At 32.4% G+C, this 19,919-nt stretch overlaps 1 protein-coding gene across 1 annotated transcript; it reads right to left on the bottom strand.

The window, feature by feature from the left end:
- Window positions 1–487: 487 nt before the first annotated feature.
- Window positions 488–12,423, bottom strand: LOC133198881 (WAP four-disulfide core domain protein 8-like). Its single transcript, XM_061334819.1, has 9 exons — window positions 12,350–12,423; window positions 10,584–10,643; window positions 9,815–9,871; window positions 9,448–9,538; window positions 5,944–6,012; window positions 3,583–3,696; window positions 2,388–2,516; window positions 1,192–1,365; window positions 488–617 (listed from the first exon to the last, which is right to left on the bottom strand). The coding sequence occupies exons 1-8, from the start codon at window positions 12,389–12,391 to the stop codon at window positions 1,196–1,198; spliced, it is 732 nt and encodes a 243-aa protein (XP_061190803.1). The 5' UTR covers window positions 12,392–12,423; the 3' UTR covers window positions 488–617; window positions 1,192–1,195.
- Between the last annotated feature and the right edge of the window lie 7,496 nt (window positions 12,424–19,919).

Genomic DNA, 19,919 nt, shown 5'->3' on the forward strand with positions numbered 1-19,919 from the left:
CAAATGTCATGTTATTGTTTTGTTAGACCTGTAGCTGTGCAGTCCTGCAAGTGTAATATGCACATTATTGCTGCATGACACTGCAAGTGACAACCAAACTGCATACATGTCAAGACAGCTTTCCCATGGAAGATGTCATAGGTTAGTTTTCAAGAGTAAGCAAGAAGTATTTATTAAGATATTGAGATTTTTATTTAATACGAGTTTCACTTGGATGAACACAAAACCAAACCCTTAATACTGCTTATGTGGTACATGTTGTAACGTTTCACCAGAAGAGCCTCATTATCGATCATTTCTATTTTTGCTTGTTTTGATTTTCTAAACAGGTAAATCTGGCCATTTTGAAAGCGCGATAACCTCTTTAATTTTGCATAGGTTTCGATGTAGTTTTTTTCCCCTTTCGTATTATTTTATAATGATCTTTATTATTTCATAAAATAAAACGCCATTGCAGGTAATATTTAAGGAAAAAAACAACAAAAAATGTATTTTATGAATGTTTATTTTGTCAAGGAATAAAGAAGTTCACTTTTTATGGCCACATTTTCACCCCTTTAAGTCTACTAAACTATGAGTAGTAGTGATGATTTGCCTTGTAAAATGTCGCCCAAAATCTAAAAATAAAATATTTTTGATAACTTTAGAAGCCTCAATTATATATAACATAATTCTTGCAAAGTACTAGAGGGATGATATATTTCGTGTTACTTCTTAATCAACAGATTTTTACGAATACTCTACCCGACACATTTGATTTTGCAGCTAAAGAATATTGTGTACCATAACAGATCACTTTAAAGCAATTTGAATAAGATTTTTAAATCATTTATATCATTTCCTGTTTTTATTTGTAGGTCATTCGCAAAGACGTAATCCTTGTTTTCTTAATCTTTGATTTTAGAAAACATTTTAGGGATTTGACATGTAAGTCAACATCCCCCATGCAACTACCTTTGAGAGACCTTCATACATTTCATGGATTTCATCTATAATTAAGAAATAATTCTCGCATCGGAGGAATTGTTGGAGAATATACCCCTATAGTCGTAAGATCATGTTGTCAAATGAAAACCGAGCCCAAAGGAGAGATCTGACATTTCAGGGATTTGACCTATAAATATACATACCTTCTGTCATTACCTCTGAAAGATCTTAAATTTCAGAGATTTGACCTATAATTATACATACCCTCTCACATTTCGCACTCCTCCACACACTCCCGAAGTGTTAAGAAATTATTGCTGTTTCCCTCACATCCAGAGTATTCAAACATCTCGCATTTCTCTTGCTCAACATTAAAGTGCCAACGAGGCAGTCTGTCGCGACACAAGCCTCGTTCTAAGGGAAGGTCACAACGTCTTTCTGAAGAGAGAAATTTAATTTAATAGGGTCCATTAAATAAATCCTTAAGACACAATTAAATATCTGACACTGGTCTCATTAAGAAAAAGATCGTTTGAAAAGACATAATTTATATTCTGGTTGGAATGTTTGTATGCCAGGCGTTTACCCTATTTTGGTATGAAAATCATTTTTTCAATCAGTAAACAGATTTAAAAAAAACATATAAATCTCTGTGAAACAAAGAATAACATAGAAGACAATTGATGTCTGAGCAGTCTCAGAAAGAGGAGCATACAAACTGAGAAAAATAAAGACGGACAAATGAGAAGAGAGAGAACTCAAGGTTTAATAAGAGCGAGTGATTTTTGTCATGATTCAGTACTAAAAAATCTACACCTTCAACAAATTTAAGAAATGTTGTTTTCTTCTTACACCTTACATTAAAATAAAGCTAATTTGCCAAAGATGTCTAATTCAGTTTAATAGTTTATATCTGTCACTATGTACAATTTTCGAGTATCCCTATAAAGATGAGATTCCTGTACGCTCATTGATTAAATTTCAATGTGTGGTCACTAGAGCCCTATACCAGCAAATGGTGGCATATCCATTTGAGTGAAAAATTTTCGAAAGGGATGGTAAACAAAAAACAAGCAAACAAACAAATTAACTCTACGGATTAAGTTGTCTACCTGATCATTACACAAGATTCACAACAGGTGTGACCGGCCGACAAGGAATCCTTACTGGAATTCTTCGCGAATCAGATTGTTTACTGGAATTTATTAAATTACTTCACTTCTATGTTTTTGGTTCAAATGAAAAAAGAGAAAATACACAGTTTAGAGACCGGAGTTTACATCAATCTATGGTTTTATAGATATCACTGTAACAATTATCTATAGTTTTATATATATCATTGTTACAATTATCTATTGTTTTAAAATGTTTACGGGAATTGTGCTTCGTTATGTGGAAACTGTCAAATAAAGTAAACAAAATTTCTGATACACAAATATATATCTCGATTCAATGCTTACTTGTTTTTCCACAGTTTTCCTGTGTGCATTCAACTCTCCCAGTAGGTAAACATCTACAAAGGTTACAACCGTCAACTGCTTTAAAATGGTACTGAGGGGTGTACCAAATACCATCATACAGACAGGACACTGCAATAAGAGACAGGAGAATTAGGTTTATACTTTCCATAGACATGTAGATTGCATGCAGACGAATGTAGTAAGGTGTACTAGATGTCTTTATACAGAGAGAATAAATAGATGAAATAAATTAGGAGCTTATTCTGTATATATATATATATATATATATATATATATATATATATATATATATATATATATATATATATATATATATATATATATATATATATATAAAGACATTTGCCATTGACTATCATGAAGACTTAATAAAGGTGCAATATATCATTAAAATTTCACATACTGTAAAACGTACTGTAATCAACAGGGTACTAATTACGTCATTATAACAGAAATGGAATTAAAATATTAAAATGTGTTATCTCCTATAACTAGGAAATAGTATTGTCAGCAGATTGACTCGTATCAAGTATAAAGGTTTTTTTTATAACTGTTCTTGGAACATGGTATGAGCGTATCAGAGTACAACATAAATGCTTTAGAATGACATATGCTAAAAGCAATTTTATCTGAAATAACTCAATGGCTGCAAATTGTGATTAAATACATTCTTAAAATACATTTAAGTCATACATCGCTTGATGAAAGCTTTCATTCGTATCACAACGTAATGCCGATTTTTCTATTTGACAGATTGCCTTAGTGTATTCTAATGTCGATCAACTGTCAAAGCTCTTGTAAACATATCGCCGGACATAATTAAATTAACCATGACCATTGATACTTGCACCCAAGCTTAACATCAATAAATTCATGGTTTCACAAAAATATAGATTTTTTTTTATGACTGACTGTTAATCAATTTTGATATCAGGAATATTGATAGTTATCTATGTAAAAACTCACAATATTTTCTTTTGGTACACTTTTAGTAACTGTAATCATGAGCCTCGTTTTAATTTATTTAATAAGCACATACAGCATTTTCTCTTGGTACACTGGACCTGACCCTGCGTCTTAGCCTCGTTTTAAGTTACATCTACTTACAACATTTTCTGTTTGTACACTGGACCTGACCCCGTGTCTTAGCCTCGTTTAGGTTTAATATACTTACAACACTTCCTCTTGGTACATTGGACTTTCCCCCGATCACACATACATTCGTTACAGCCGTCTTTTGAGGGAAATACAGATGTTTCTTCGTATTTTATTCCATTATACTTACAACCTGTTAAATAAGTATTTTCAATTAAGTTAAATAGAAAATCCTATCTAGGAGCTTATTTAGGAATTATTATTTATTTTGAAACAAATTTCAGGGTAAGGATGCAGCCTGGACAAATTCATAATGCCCTGTGGACTACATAGGATATTTGATAACATTAAATGTTTAGCTAGAGTGTTCAAAGAAACACATGTGTCGGGCTTTACAGCGTCATTAAAGATGTAGCTAAATCTAAGAATAGTTGGCTATGTATTAACTATTATCATTATAGTTCATGACTTTGCCTTAAAGAAAAAAAAAAGCCAAGAATAGTATTAACAAACTGCAAAATATATTACAAATACCATAGAGCAACTGTCATGGAAAATATGTGCAAAATATCAAATCCATTTACAGTTCTCGAGATATAAGGTTTGACAGACGAACATACGGACAGACAGATAAACACATGTATATAGACAGAAAGATACACAGACAGACAAAAAGACACAGATCCTTAAGTGTCACTCTACTATGTCGCGACACAAAAATGATAAAATATTACTTATACGGGTGTTTACATTTGTGACTGTTTTTGTGCAACTATAACTTTTACCCCAATGAAAGATTTATTTTAAAGAATACTATATATGTTGATCCTTTTTTAAAGACAACCATCAAGTACGAACTTTCATAAATATCAATTAACATTCAGTAGTTCTAGCTTTCAGTTATATCCTATGTCAAAAGCTTATACATTATAGAAGACCCCTTTAGTTTAAGCTATCCAACACATTACAAAGAGAATGAATTGAGCATTTTCTTTGTATAAGCTGTAGACTTACACGCTTCACAATGCTTATCAGTCATTATTATTTTATTCTTCTCTACATATAATGATGTAGTAAATCTAATCTGCAAGGTTCAAGAATGTCTCAATAGAACTAGTTGACCTTGTTTGCTCTGCTTCTGATATGTATTGTTAAAATGGACTTTTGAGCTTAATACCATATATTTCATGAAGTTGAGGAATCCAGAATAGGTGTGGTAAATCAAATTCATTTTGATTGTTGGGAAATTAAATGTGTTTAAAACTGACATCTGCTTTTCAAGAATTTCCTCCTATATGGTATATGTATAAGCTGGATTACCATTTGCAGAATTAAGTCCCAGTTCCTCTAAATTATTATTTTAATAATGGGCCTTACAAATAATGACTATACTGTTACCTGCTTTATCAGCAGGGACCAGCATTAATAGTTCGTTCAATCTATCTAATTCTCTTTTCACATCTGAGTTATTAAACACAGAAGGATAGATGGTTTCATACTGCCCCGCAATCGCTTAATGCGAGATTTTTACATCCATCTTATACATAAAATCCATTCTGACAAAGTATCAAGGTCTGGCATAATCTTCCACAATATTCATATTTTTTTGAAATTATGACGGTAGTTAAAAAATCGGGGTGCCTAAAATTTTGGCCCTTTTAAAATAAGTGATTTAAGGTCCTTATTATTTACTATATTTAGTCACCAGTAATGACGTGTCCATCAGGACTATAGTTGTAGGGTAAAAAAGAATCTGAAAACGTTAGAGGATAATGTTTCAATGTTTTCTTGTAATTAAAAACTTTGGAAGGAATAATCATGCAAATTCATGCTCTGAGTACGATCAACTTTTTTTAAATCGAGACAAGCTATAATTTAATAAGTTGATGTTACAAGGATTTCAACAAAATCGTTTCAGGTCAGCTTTCGAGATTTTATTTGTAAATACAACTTTTCAATTATCGTATGGTATACTCCTCCATGGCACCTGATCCCCCCTCTGATGTTTTAGAGGTCCGTGTTTGCTCTGCTCCTATTCTGTATTGTTTATTGGACTTTTGAGCTTGAATACTGTTCGTTATCTCCATATATTTGATTTTGGCAGAATTCATGCTTGTGTCTTGTCTGACATGTTTGACACCATTTGTTAGGTCATTGCTTTTACACTAAATTTGCCTACGGAGTAATTTCTACACCTGATCACTCAGTAACCCGTCAAGAGGGGATACCCTCTCCTTCTAGACACCTGATCCTGCCTCTGGTGTTTCCAGGGGTCTGTGTTTTTGCTCTTGATCTGTTATTTTTACTGGATTTATGAGATTGATCACTGTTCGTTATCTTCACCTTTTACATTCTAACAAACATGTCTTACATATTAATCATGTGTATTTGGCATTTTAATGTTTGCTTAGTACCTTGTGTATTATAAATAATGTATTACCGTTTGGTATGTTAACCGCCTCCATACACCTTCTTTCAAGTCCACAGCCGTACATACAGCACTTCTGGTCTAAAGTATAATAATCAGCATATTTAAAAACAGAAATGTTTTCATATATTTATATTTTTTAAGATAAATTATTTCAATCCTCTTCATTTCTAACATATATAACACATTAGAGAATTTAAGATCTTTTAGCAAAAAGAAAGAATGCCTTTTCAATAAATGCTTAACATTCAAATTCAACATATTGCAAATGTTACTTCGATACAAGGACAATGATTGTTAATAGAATCATCCTCATGTTGACTGACGTCTCTTATAAAAGGTGTTGTTATTTAATTACAATGATTGTAAATAGAATCGTCCTCATGTTGACTGACGTCACCATACAAATGTTACTTCGATACAATGACAATGATTGTTAATAGAATCGTCCTCATGTTGACTGACGTCTCTCATACAAATGTTACTTCGATACAATGACAATGATTGTTAATAGAATCATCCTCATGTTGACTGACGTCTCTCATACAAATGTGACTTCGATACAATGACAATGATTGTTAATAGTATTTGTCCTCATGTTGACTGACGTCTCTTATAAAAGGTGTTGTTATTTAATTACAATGATTGTAAATAGAATCGTCCTCATGTTGACTGACGTCTCTCATACAAATGTGACTTCGATACAATGACAATGATTGTTAATAGTATCTGTCCTCATGTTGACTGACGTCTCTCATACAAATGTTACTTCGATACAATGACAATGATTGTTAATAGAATCGTCCTCATGTTGACTGACGTCTCTTGTTAATAGAATCTGTCCTCATGTTGACTGACGTCTCTTATACAAAGTGTTAATAATATCTGTCCTCATGTTGACTGATGTCTCTTATACAAAGTGTTAATAGTATCTGTCCTCATGTTGACTGACGTCTCTTATACAAAGTGTTAATAGTATCTGTCCTCATGTTGACTGACGTCTCTTATACAAAGTGTTAATAGTATCTGTCCTCATGTTGACTGACGTCTCTTCTTAATAGAATCTGTCCTCATGTTGACTGACGTCTCTCATACAAAGTGTTAATAGTATCTGTCCTCATGTTGACTGACGTCTCTTATACAAAGTGTTAATAGTATCTGTCCTCATGTTGACTGACGTCTCTCTTATAAAAGGTGTCGTTATTTATCTACAGATTACTCGAACATGGCACCTGATAAAACCTCGGACGTTTTTGCTGGTTTGTCTTTCCTCTACACGTAATTTGTATTGTTTCAATGGACCTTTTTTGTCTTTATCTTCACATTTTATACATAATATTTAAAAAAAAAATTAAACGTATCTTATTACGCATAATCATAATAGGATTGGACAGCAGGCACTGCCTATATATCTTCTCCATAGAAAAATCATATAGCCTCTACTTTAAAAAAGATGGAAATTTTTATTAATATGCTGTATTTTTTTTTTAATTTTCAACTTTCCATTAAGACTTTCAATTGATTATGTATAACTTTCAGGATTCCCAACGTAAAATCTTTAAAAAGATAATATTTTATTGAATAAAATATAATAAAAGCATTTCCAAAGAAAAAGATTTGTTTTTATTAGAGAATATTAAGATTTATATTACCATGAAGCAGAATTTATTCAAAAATTTCTTCCTAAAAAGAAAACTGAGTTGTGGCCTTCAGATCGACATAAAGGTATATCGACTGTTTCGTTTTGTTTTGTTTTTCAATTATCAATAGCAACTTTCATTCATATGTCAGACACTATAGAGACTACCATATCTGTTTCTTATTTGGATGTTTTACTGACTAGAGACAATAAAGGCCAACCAACAACTAAACGAGATGACGTCAAATTTCCCATCGTCAACTCTCTTTATTTACGAGGGTTGTCCAAAAAGTTCGTGGACAATGGCGTTTTTGTCAAAATGAATTGTTCAAGATATACTTATTGTATACCAAAATATGAATTATGAAAATCCAATTCAGAGTAGTTTGGTTTTTATTGTTTGAAATTAATATTTTTGTAAAAATCGCGGTCATTAAAGGTCGCCGATAGTGTGCACGGACCAGGGTTAAAATGCCATAAACTTTTTTAAAAAGTGTTCTGATTAAAATGATTATTTTCTCTATAAAACGAGTCAAATCTTAATAAAAATTTAATTTGTCGCAAATAAAGCGGCTATCGTCATTTTCTGATATCTTTAGTATCGCTTACTAAGTAGACAGTGAGAAGATTAAGCAAAAACCTCAAGAAGTATGTTTCAAAAATTGACAGAAAAAGCGACGTCGGCCATCCGAACAGAACAGCGTCCAATCACACAATTATGGCCTAATATGGTTGAAACGACATCAGACACAACATATTTATTCAAACAACTTGAAATTATTGGAATATGTTTAATTCATTGATTTGTAATTGGTGTATATGATTTTTCAACGGTGTGTAAAATTTCGGAGACACCAGAAGTTACAAATCTAGCGCTGTCGGATCGGGCTGTGCAACCTGTGTATACAAAGTGTTTATATTGATGACGCTCGTAAATTATCGTGTATTGTTTTGAGTTTTAAAAATTAAATCAATTATGGTCTATCCATAAATATTATTGCACACACTTGGCAGTGTGGAATAATAAAGAAAAGAAGCGTGTGTCCATAAACATGTGATAAAAATTCAAAATCCATTTTTTTACGTTATCATGAAATTAGCGTTACGTCAGACTGTGCCGTGCGGCTTGCATATACAAAGTATTTACACCTATAATGTTCATAAAATAGTGAGCATTGTTTTAATTTTTTATATATTTACTAAATCATGGTCTATATTAAAATATTATCGTGCACGTTTGCTATTGCGGACTTTATTAAGAATATTAAGCAAGTGTCCACGAACTTTTTGGACAACCCTCGTATGTAGAAAATAAATCAACTATTTCCTGCATATGGTGTGTGTCTCCAATTTATTCCATACTCTGTTGCATGCTCGGAGAATGATGAATTTTAAACCGATGCAGGATACTCACAAATACATTTATTTTACTGGCATTTCACTCACCTCGATTAAAGTAGCATTTCATAATTTCTTTGGTATTAATAATCACCTTGTTAGCACATACACCAATCATTGGGTTGTATTTTGACTGATATAGTTTATACCAATTGTTACGCTTTTTTTAAAAAAAAAAAAACTTGACTGGGGTTTATTCAATCAATAAACAGAGCTCACGGCAGGTGTTACCGTTCGATAGGGAATCCTTACTTCTAGCACCTTGTCCAACCTTTGAAATTTCCAAGGTCCAGTTCACAGATTTGTAGCTTTTTTTTAAAAATTTATTTATTTATTACTTATTATTTATTTAATTCGAGATCGATAACTGTTTGTTATCTCCATATTTCTTTTTAAATCTATGTACGATAAATTCGTTCAATTTAAACACGAAAATAATGATTTGAGTTTTTATGTACCGGGAAAGATAAATGACTTACGCCCAAGACAGTCGTAATCACTGTTACAGAAGGTAAACCACAGTTCATTAATACAAGGTTTTCTGAGGGCCCTTCTCGGACATTCTCCGGCCTAGGAATAGAAACATGAGAATTTATGGGTTTAAATGAATGATTTTTGCATGGTCCTGCTTCGACATTCTTAAATATTTTTTGATATTCTATAATTTCTAAACATCATTGAATATTATTTAAGCATAAACAATTCTGTCTGATTATTGTAAAAATATTCATTGATTGTTCCAAAAGAAATTTGAAGTAAAAATGTGTATAAAATTATTTTTACCATTTTTAAGGTGAAAAACCAAATCATTCTCAATTCGTTTCATTTTTTCCAACTGGTGCCTACCTTGTCAAAACGAAAATCGTTTCTAGTCGCGACAGAACGTGGTGAAAATGAAGCCTCCTGAAATATGAAAAGATATGTGAATGGTTGGTGCATTTGTTATCTACTACTGGTTTATTTCCGTCCAAGCTTATAAAATTGGCTATATGGTCAGACTCTGTGACCTCTGACCTATTATATCGCCAAAACACTTTGAAATACCTAAATTTGCCTTGATGGTGACTAAGTTTTTAAAATACTGTTTCACATTTCATTAAATGTATCAAGGTACATTGAATTACAGAATCACAGAGCAAACGCAATTTACGCAAAAGTACATTTTTATCTATATGTTTTGAATCAAATCAGCTCTATTTCTCTAAAAGCGTAACCATGCAGATAATAATCCAAATCTAAGTCACAATCAAACTTGAATATGTATATAAGTCCTGAAAGTTTTAGGGAAATATCGGTAAGAAAAAATATAATAAATGTTAAAAGATTAAGAATATTTATGATATCGCTAGTATAAAGCAGACATTGCTAATTGTTGATTATATCTAACTTTATGAAAATATGCAATTATTTTGTCATGAAATGAAGACCTTTCCCCTTTATCTTTTAAATCACAATATTTGTGAAAACAGAAATAAGAATTGAAAATTTAGACCTGGCTTATTTAGAACCTATAACAAATTAACCTCAATAATGATATAAATGCTTTACTTTGAGATTTTTTTGCCTGCATGAATGTCTTTCCTTTATTTTTCTTTCACCTGTATAAATGTCTTACCTGCTGGAATCGGAGGTCCCTAAATGGTGTATAAAGCTTTTTAAATCTCTGTGACAAAACCTACAGAATGGATAAAATACATATTATATAAGAGATAAGAGAATGTCCTAAATGCAATTTCTTTGTAAATAATTCATAATTATATATTATACATACACTATATTACATATACAACGCTGCTGTTATTCAACTGAAACTATTAACTATATGTTTATCATCATTTTTAGAATTTCCATGAATAAGCATTAGTTGTTAAAAAATCTGTAGGGAAAAGGGAAAATGGCAATTTGCTTTGCTAAAAATGGAGATATGGAACTGTAATAGAGCTGAAAAGTCCATTGATACAATACAGATCTGGGACAGAGCAAACACGGACCTACAAAGCATCAGTTGTGGGATCAGGTGCTATTGAGGAGTAAGCATCTTCTTTCGACAGGTCACATCTGCTGTTTGCTCCTTGTCTTGATCAAGTTAACGGAAAAATTTATAGATAGGCCTAACTCAGTGTTTAAATAATGGTCCTACAATAAGTATGAAACACGTCCGTCAGCATTCAGAAACAGACTGAATGATATATGCTCATAATCCATTAAATCAATATAACTCGGGAACAGAGCAAACAAAGACTTCCAAAAACATCAGAGGCGGGATCAGGTGCCATGGAGGAGTAAGCATCCCCTGTCGACCGGTAACACGCGCCGTATGTTCCTTGTCACCATCGGGAAATAACGGGGAAAAATCCGTAGAAATTTCAGTGTGTAAATAATGGCATAACAATTAGTAAGAAAAACGTCAGTCAGCATTTGACTTAATGATAGATTGTATTTGCTAACAAGGTCATTGTATCGACCAGAGAACTTACGAAATGATGACTTCAGACGAGACTGTTGATGTTCCTGTTCAATCAATTTGCAATTGTTGGTCAATATTTATTATTTACTTATTTAAAAAAAAAATGTTCGTATGTAGAGTATGCTCTTTCGTATCGAATCAACTGAGAGACATAAACTCCATATACAGACGAAAGGGGGATATTGCTATATAAATAAGGGAGGTTGACGATAGAAGTGTTGAAGTTATCACGTTTATCACATTATGTTTTGTTGTAAAGTTACCGTTAACGTTTTTTTCTAGTAAAGTGTCCAAATATGAGTCAGAATCTGTTCAAGTTCAAGGTCACTGGGATATATCAACTTTGACATAATGGAAGTAACTATTGTTAATTGAAAATACGTCGTCTATATATTTAAATGTCGAGCTGATGACCAAAGCAAGTGTTTTTCTTCATCTTATGTAGAAGATTTTGATGAATAAATTCTGCTTCATGTGAATAAAGAATAAGTCTGCTAATAAAGGGGTGCAAATATAACCCTTGGAATTTCCGATAGATTGTTGGAGGACTTGTTATTTAGGCCTTGGTTTAAGTTTTTTTCTGTTGTATTATACAAATGTTTCTTTTTTCACATCCAAATTACTGTTGCTTGGATTAAGAACGTACATTCTTACTTATACCAATCCAGCGAAGGAAAACTTGATAGAGCCCTAGGTTGAAGCAATATTTTAACAAAACTTAGAAACAATAATTGTAATAAATTTGAGATTTTATCCAATCAAATTAATTTATATATTAAAATTTTGTTAAACAAATCAAACTTATCGGTTAATGAAATATTGCTATTATTTGTAAAGCATTAATCGATCAATAAATCGCTTAAAATTGAAGCAGGAATCAATTTACAACAAAAAGAGTGATTTTATATACTCACCGATGAAAAGAACAAAAGGCTTAGAATGAAGAATCTCCACATCGTGATAAGAAAAGGAGACACAGTTTTGACGAGTAATGAAGTCAGTAATGTAGTCAGTAGTATAGCCAGTCCAGAAATCTGTTTTATATTGTTTTATCGTTTGTTTTAAATCGTATAGTCGAAAGGAAGTCTGGGTCAATCTGCCTTCAATGTGTCTTCATTCAACTGTAATTAATTAATTAACTAATTAATTGATAAATCTCCTGTGATTGATCACATTTTGAATTACTTTTCTAAAGACAAAAAATGTAATCCTCGATACATTTCTATTGTCTTATTGCTCTAAAACTTTTTAACAGATTGGAGGAATTCTTTTTCCTTATGTTTACGAAAGGCTCATATAATGATCTGTAAAATAAATTTTAGGGGTAAAAATGTCATTAATACCCGGTAATCTATTTTATTTTGCCATATCATCAGATAAAATAAAGTATATACCGCCCAAACAGAGGAATTATAATCAAATTCTTAAAAGTATTCTGTAGAAATGGGACGGTACAGTGATGAGTGGATTGTTAATATTAGAACAGAAGAAGATATATTCTAACTGATTTGTAATATATACAGATTACGAAAAGGATACTTTCAAAAGAACTCAGGATACAGTATATGTAAGAATAAGGAGCAGATACGGAAACTCTGCCAATAGTTCATTTATATATACACGTTCTATATATTTATTTTCTTCAGAACCATTTCAATTTTGAAAATCGAGGAACAAATTCAAATAGGCTATCGGATCATAACATATATAATGCAAATAAACAATGATTAAGGAAGCGATACATTAAAAAAAAAAACCCAGAAAAGTGGTGTTTACAATTGAATTCAAAAATTCAGTGTTAAAAATGTAAAGGAATTAAGGGGTCTATCAAATTTCGCAAGAAAAACATATTACGTTTGTAATAGGGTAATACACGAAAATATTCGATGAAGTTATCTTACATACAGGGATATTTGAAAAGTTCTGAGAATGATTTATTACAATGTAAACCTTTAAAGAGAAGTTTTTGATGTTGATATAATTGAATTGAAAGGAGTAGGACAATGTACAAATATTTGAAGTCATTTTTGTAATTTTTGTGATTTTTAGCTTAAAAAAAATGAAAAATAGTGAAGATAACGAACAGTGATCGATCTCAAAAAACCTAGCTATAAACAATACAATTCTGCAAAGACGGCATAAAACACTGACCCTTGGAAATCTCGGAGGTGAGATCAGGTGCCTAGGATGAGTAAGCATCCCCTGTTGACCGGTCATACTCGCCCTGAGCCCTATGTATTGATCAGGTAGACGCAACATTCCGTAGTTTAATTCAGTATAAAAACAAAGCCTAACAATTGGTATAAAACAAGAGACGTAAGAATCCCGTATGTTAAGTATACAGAGAGTTGCATTATCTAACCTCTTGCGAACATTGGAGTAGGGATATAAAGGGCTTCAGGTTAGACATTCATAGATGATTTTACTCTTATGGTATAGCTGGTCTTTCTGTATATTGTATAGCTCTCTTCTGTACAAAATAAAACAACACGGACCCTTTTTTTCAATATTGGACTAATAAGCGAAACCCCCGAGGTTCAATATTCCCGCAAGTTGATAAAAACACCTGTGAAATTCATATATATTTTGAAGTATCTTCCGTTGTTTTTCCGTCATTGTCAATTTTTCAAATGTTAGCAGCAACAACCTTTTCCACCTAATAATGAGCTTGTGTTTTGACAAAAAAAAAACAAGCCATACTTGATTTACTTTTAGACCACCTTAAAACTATAGGAGCTTTTGATAATAACGGAATGTTTACATTTATTTTGTTTTCTCCTAATAAAATGCATTATACAGTTTCAAGTGATATTTATACGTAACACACAACACCCAGTCACAAGAGTCTGTTAGGCGTCCGAATACAAAAACTACGTAGTTTTATTACTAATCTGGCTTCCTGTCCCTGATATGTTTGTGTTATCCTGGATGAGCCAGGCTACCAAAAATGTTTTTTTTTACAAACAAAATGCCTGCATTAGTTATCTTGTATCATTTGTTTATAAATAAAATAAATTAAAGTTATTGTTGTTAGATCTCCAAAATTCAAAATTTGGGTAATTGGGTAATTAATCTTTCATTATAAACTCCTTTCTTTTACAGTAGATGTTCCGAGGGCTCCTCAATTAATTGAAACTTATCCGAAGGATGAGACAGGATTTTTGAAAAATGGAGCAATAATTTGGTCAAGGTTGGGAATTTAAATTGAAATATAAGCATTGAATTCTTAAATTTTGAAAGATATAGTCTAGCACTGCAATGGTATGTACAAACAAATTTACATAACTCCCTTACACGAGTTTATTTAATTCATTTGCTATAATATTACATCTTTCAAAGAATAATAATCCAGTGTTTATCTAAGACAGACTTTAATCTCTGCTTTCTTCCTCCCAACTGGCAATTGTTTCAGTTAAGATGCAACCAAGTTCAAATTTTACTTTGCTGAAATTGTTGTCTGTGTTATATACATGTAATTATTATAGAGAGTAATTATGTAAGCATAACATATGGGATTCTGATGACATTTTCATTTTCGGTGTTCTAAACTATGTCAGAAAACTTAGAAAGAAACTATAAAATTACATAATACACGGGATAACACTGCGTCATCAAGTCAACTGAATGGTCAATGAAAGGTCTTGAAAGGTGACTGAATGACAGAGCTTTCATCCAGTCACCTTTTAGTAAACTGAATGGCATAGTTTCATCCTGTGAATATGTGCATATGTTCCTATTCTTTTAAATATCAACTATCATAAACTACAACTAAACTTTTCATATATTATCAAATCATTCTAGGAACTTTAAATTGCCCCTCGGAGATATATACATTACTCAAGGACATTTATTAATAATGTAAATTTTCCTCGTATTAGAAGAAAACATTTGGAAGGTCTAGTCTGTAAGGTCACGTGACGTGGTATGTTAGTTGCACTACCATGTCAAAGTCCCAGAAGTGCAAGTTTTACAATGCAATGTTGAATCCTCTACCTCTCTGCAATAATAACAATATCTGTTCAACACATCTAAAATAAAGGTGATATATTTCTTGGTTAAGTTCCGTTTTGTCCAACGCCCAGTATAAAAAGGTGTCAATCTGCAGGTTTCTCTAAGGGGCACAGGTTCTGAAAGTACGGTTGGTGCGCCCTGGATTTTACTTCGGGATATTAACAATGTATCATATGCTGGTATACTATCAGCAGATAACCAGTTTTGGTAAAAAACAAACAAAACATTTACTAAAATAAAAGATTGTAAGGTTTCAATCAGATTTATATTTTTGACAATCCTTTTTCGGCCCTCATGTGTTCCATTTTCAAATGTTCAACTGAAAATTGTAAACTTGAAGCATTTTGATGATAAGTATTTCCTTTAATAGCAAACTTTACTGGACAAAGTTTTATATTAAAACTGGTTAAAATTTTACTTGTAAATCTTTAAACATCGTCTATGAAATGGAATGTACTCTATGCAGACGGATTTATACTGGGGTCAAAGTGTTGCTCAATAAGAGAATGTCGGATCATAGATGTGAAATAAATACAGAGGGGCATCGACATCTTTATAGACATTTCAATTCGCCTGACCACTCTATCCTGCCAATGAGGGCGAGAATTTTGGGGAAAATTATACCATCCGCGTTAAAGGGGTTCGTTCCTGAGCTTTGAGCAGATTTTTGTCTTGACCTCTATTAAAAAAATTCTGCATAATGTTTTATTTCTTAAAAAAATTTGGATTCTACAATGCTAATTAAACTATACTCAATTAAAACCCCATTAAATGGGGAACTATATTTTGTGGCGGAAGGTTCTCTTTAGAAGAAAATTTTTCTCTTTCGGAGTATTTACAGTATTGTTAAGGTTGGATTCCTATCTTTCCATGCAGCCTGCACACAGAGTTATTTTGTGCAGTGAAATGTTTTATGCTGGTCCTAAATTATATATTAAATTAACTGTCATGAATTCTATCATCATATTTGACAAATATATCAAATATATTGTGAAAGTCCTGGGGGAAAAAAATAGCCCAATTTAAGCTTAAAATTAACACTATTTTAGTAATATCTAATTCTTTTTTTTACATTCAGCCTGCACACAGAATTGTTTTGTGCAGTGAAATGTTTTTTTTTTTTGCTTGTCCTAAATTATATATTAAATAACTGTCATGATTTCTATCATCATATTTGACAAATATAGCAAATATATAGTGAAAATCCTGGGAAAAAATAGCCCACTTTAAGCTTAAGATTAACAATATTTTAGTAATATCTAAAAATTAACATCACAGACCCCACTTTTAATTTTCTTTTCTGAATATATAAGATAATTTTAACTATTCTGTTTCATTTCAGAAAAATGTCAATACTTTTTAATGATTTTATTGCTTGTTAAATTTTTAATGCCAGAGAAATGACATTTTTTGAGTGCAGAAATGTCAAATAATTGACTATGCCATTTGAAACTTTTTTGTCGACACAAATTTTAATGTGACTATTCAAAATGAGAAAAGACTGTGTTTGTTTCAATAATTTATTTGGATAAAAAATAGTATAGGAAAAACTGAAAAATTGATTAATGTGAAAGACGTAATTACAGTGCAAAAAGGTCAATTAAATGCTGTGTAGCGCCAAAAGAAGTGCACTGAACCCCATTTTTTGCTATGATTTTTGATTAAACTATATGTGTAGATTCTAAAAGTATACTTCATAAAAAATTCCCAATACTTTTGATAACAGGTTCCAACCTCCTTGAACTAATTGCAAATCGATGAGCAAGAAATAGTCGGATTATTCCTAGTAAATTGTTTAATCATTTTATCTCTAACCCGTCGCCCGCGTGGCGCAGTGGTTAGAGCGTCTGCTCTAGAGTCGCGGAGTAAGGAGTTGATCCTTACATCGCGGGTTCGAATCCCTCTGAGGGACGTGGAGACCGGTCCTTCGGATGAGACCGTATAAACCGAGGTCCCTTGTCGCAGTAGGTGCTTGCACGAAAAAGATCCCTCACTGCTCAATGGCCGTAAGTGTCGAGTATAGGGCAAAATGTGCAGCTCTCCACCGGCAAGTGGTGGCGTCTCCATATGAATGAAAAATTCTCGAGAGGGACGTTAAACAACATACAGACAAACAATATCTCTGACCCATTTTTAACCTTGCAGTGTCCCCCAAAGTGTACACACCTAAACTAATTGAAAATCAATGATCGTTTGATTAATCATAGTTAATTATATAATAATTTTTGTTTATATTTTATTTTATTTTTGAGAGAGAGAGGGGGGAGGGAATGATACAGGTAAACATCGGTATCTCGAACACCGATATGTCGAATACCACGGATATCTCGAAGTGAATCAACGGTCCCGGCCGTTTTTATTATATTTATGATTTTAAAAAACCCCGGTATGTCGAACACGGAAATCTCGAATACTACGCTTATCTCGAAGTACATTTACGGTCCCAAGTGCTATAAACACATGCGTTATCTCGAAGTCCAACAAATTTCTCGCTCCGCTGAATTCACACCTTAGTATAAAATAATCCAATTATGCTAATTTTACGGTCTGTTGAACGTGTCCGTTAGGTCTAGCACAGGCTTTACGGGACCATTGCTGATAATCACACCTTATTAGCCCCAAGCTGTTGTTTTTGGTAGTTAAATTTAATTACGCAGGCCAGGTGATTTGGAGATGCTAATAAAATGCACACTCAGAAATATGATGACACGATAATGAAACAGCGGCTTGGGGGACGATTACTGTAATAAGAATTTAAATTTATCGAAAATGCACGCTTATACACATTATTACATATCAAAGTAAACACTGAACACATCAAAGTGATATTGAACTCAAGAAATTAAAAAAATTAAAGACATTATTTTTAGTATAAAAGTCAGTACCAAAAATCTAAATCTCCAGTACACATCATGTCTGATAAGCAATCTAACGAAGGACCCGGTAGCCAACCCGGGGGGATAGTTAGATTATCTGACCGTGGTGTAAAAAGAAAACTTTAAGTTCATACAATCGAAACAAAGTTTCAGGCTATTACAGAAGTTGAAAAAGGTACAGAATCCAAGGCAGCTATAGCAAAGAAATTTGAAATTCCTCCATACACCTTGTCAACATGGATAAAAACGCAGAATAAATTATTGTAGAACGATAATTCCTGTTTCCGTTTTAATCCTTACTACAGTGATCGGTTTATCATTTACAAAGCGTAACACATATCTGGGTATCAGAAATCCTGAAACCAGCATTATTATCGCTATTGAAAGCGATCGAAATTTGTAAAATGTAAGTGTTGCAGTATTAAATAAAATAATATATGCATAAGTGTATATGCAAATGTATTTTTAAAAAGATAATCACTAAGTACGAACTAAAACATTTACCGCTTGAATTATGCACGTGGTGGAAAGGGGGGGGGGGCTTCCTGTTAATAGAACATGTAACATAACAATATCGGTACCAAATTCATCAACTTCGATATCTCGAACACTCGGATATCTCGAAGTTTTTCCTCAGTCCCGCCAAGTTCGAGATATCGAAGTTTACCTGTAGTTTGTTTCTCTTTTCTTGATATCTGCACTCTGTCTAATACCCAATACTGAAGACATTAGTAGATAATGACTACCGCTTATTTTACGACAAAGTCAATTTTTATTACGATTTCAGTATGAGTTCTCCATGAAGAAAGAATCTTTTCAATTTCATCCCTGGGCTGTGTGCACTATCCATGAAATTTACAGATTGTTTTTTTAAAATTAAGTTCAAACAATCAAAACTGATTTGGAGTTTTTGGTATACAAAATTTAGGTAGTAATATTCCACTATCACCTGCATATGGAGTCTATGTCTTCCAACTTATTCGATACGCAAAAGCATGCATTAAGTAAGATCAATTTTTAAACCTAGGCAATCTACTAACATAGAAGTTTATGTTACAGGGATTTCAACACCCTCTTTTAAAACCACCATTTTGTAAATCTGACATAATTTATACCAATTGTTAGGTCATTGTTCTAATTATTCATTTATTTCTTATTATTTAGTACCGTTTCTTTCGTCAACCTGATTGATACATAGTGCTCATGGTTTGACTGTTTGACAGGGGATGCTTACCCCTCCTAGGCAACTGATGTCATCTCTAGAATTTTGGGATCCGTGCTTTATGCCACGTTCAAAGATATGAAGTTTTTTTTTCCTTTTTTTTTTTTGATCGATGACTGTGCGATTTCCTTACCCTTTTTTAATTTAAAAAAAAAGTATTGACTTTTTTTTTCTTTTTTTTTTTTTGGTTTAAATACTGAAAAGGGATATAAACTAATCATCATCAATATATTCTTTTGTTCATTATGTGCAGGGAAAAAAAGTACGCAAATAGATATATTAAATCCTCCCTCTCAAAAGAAACAGTTATCCATGGATTTTGGAAACTTTTACTCTCTGTCAGCCATGGAGGCGAACCAAGCTGTACTGGCTATG

The sequence above is a fragment of the Saccostrea echinata genome, unplaced genomic scaffold, assembly GCF_033153115.1.
Source record: "Saccostrea echinata isolate AGI-Se365-2 ecotype Australia unplaced genomic scaffold, CSIRO_AGI_Sech_v1 ptg000033l, whole genome shotgun sequence".
Lineage (NCBI taxonomy): Eukaryota > Metazoa > Mollusca > Bivalvia > Ostreida > Ostreidae > Saccostrea > Saccostrea echinata.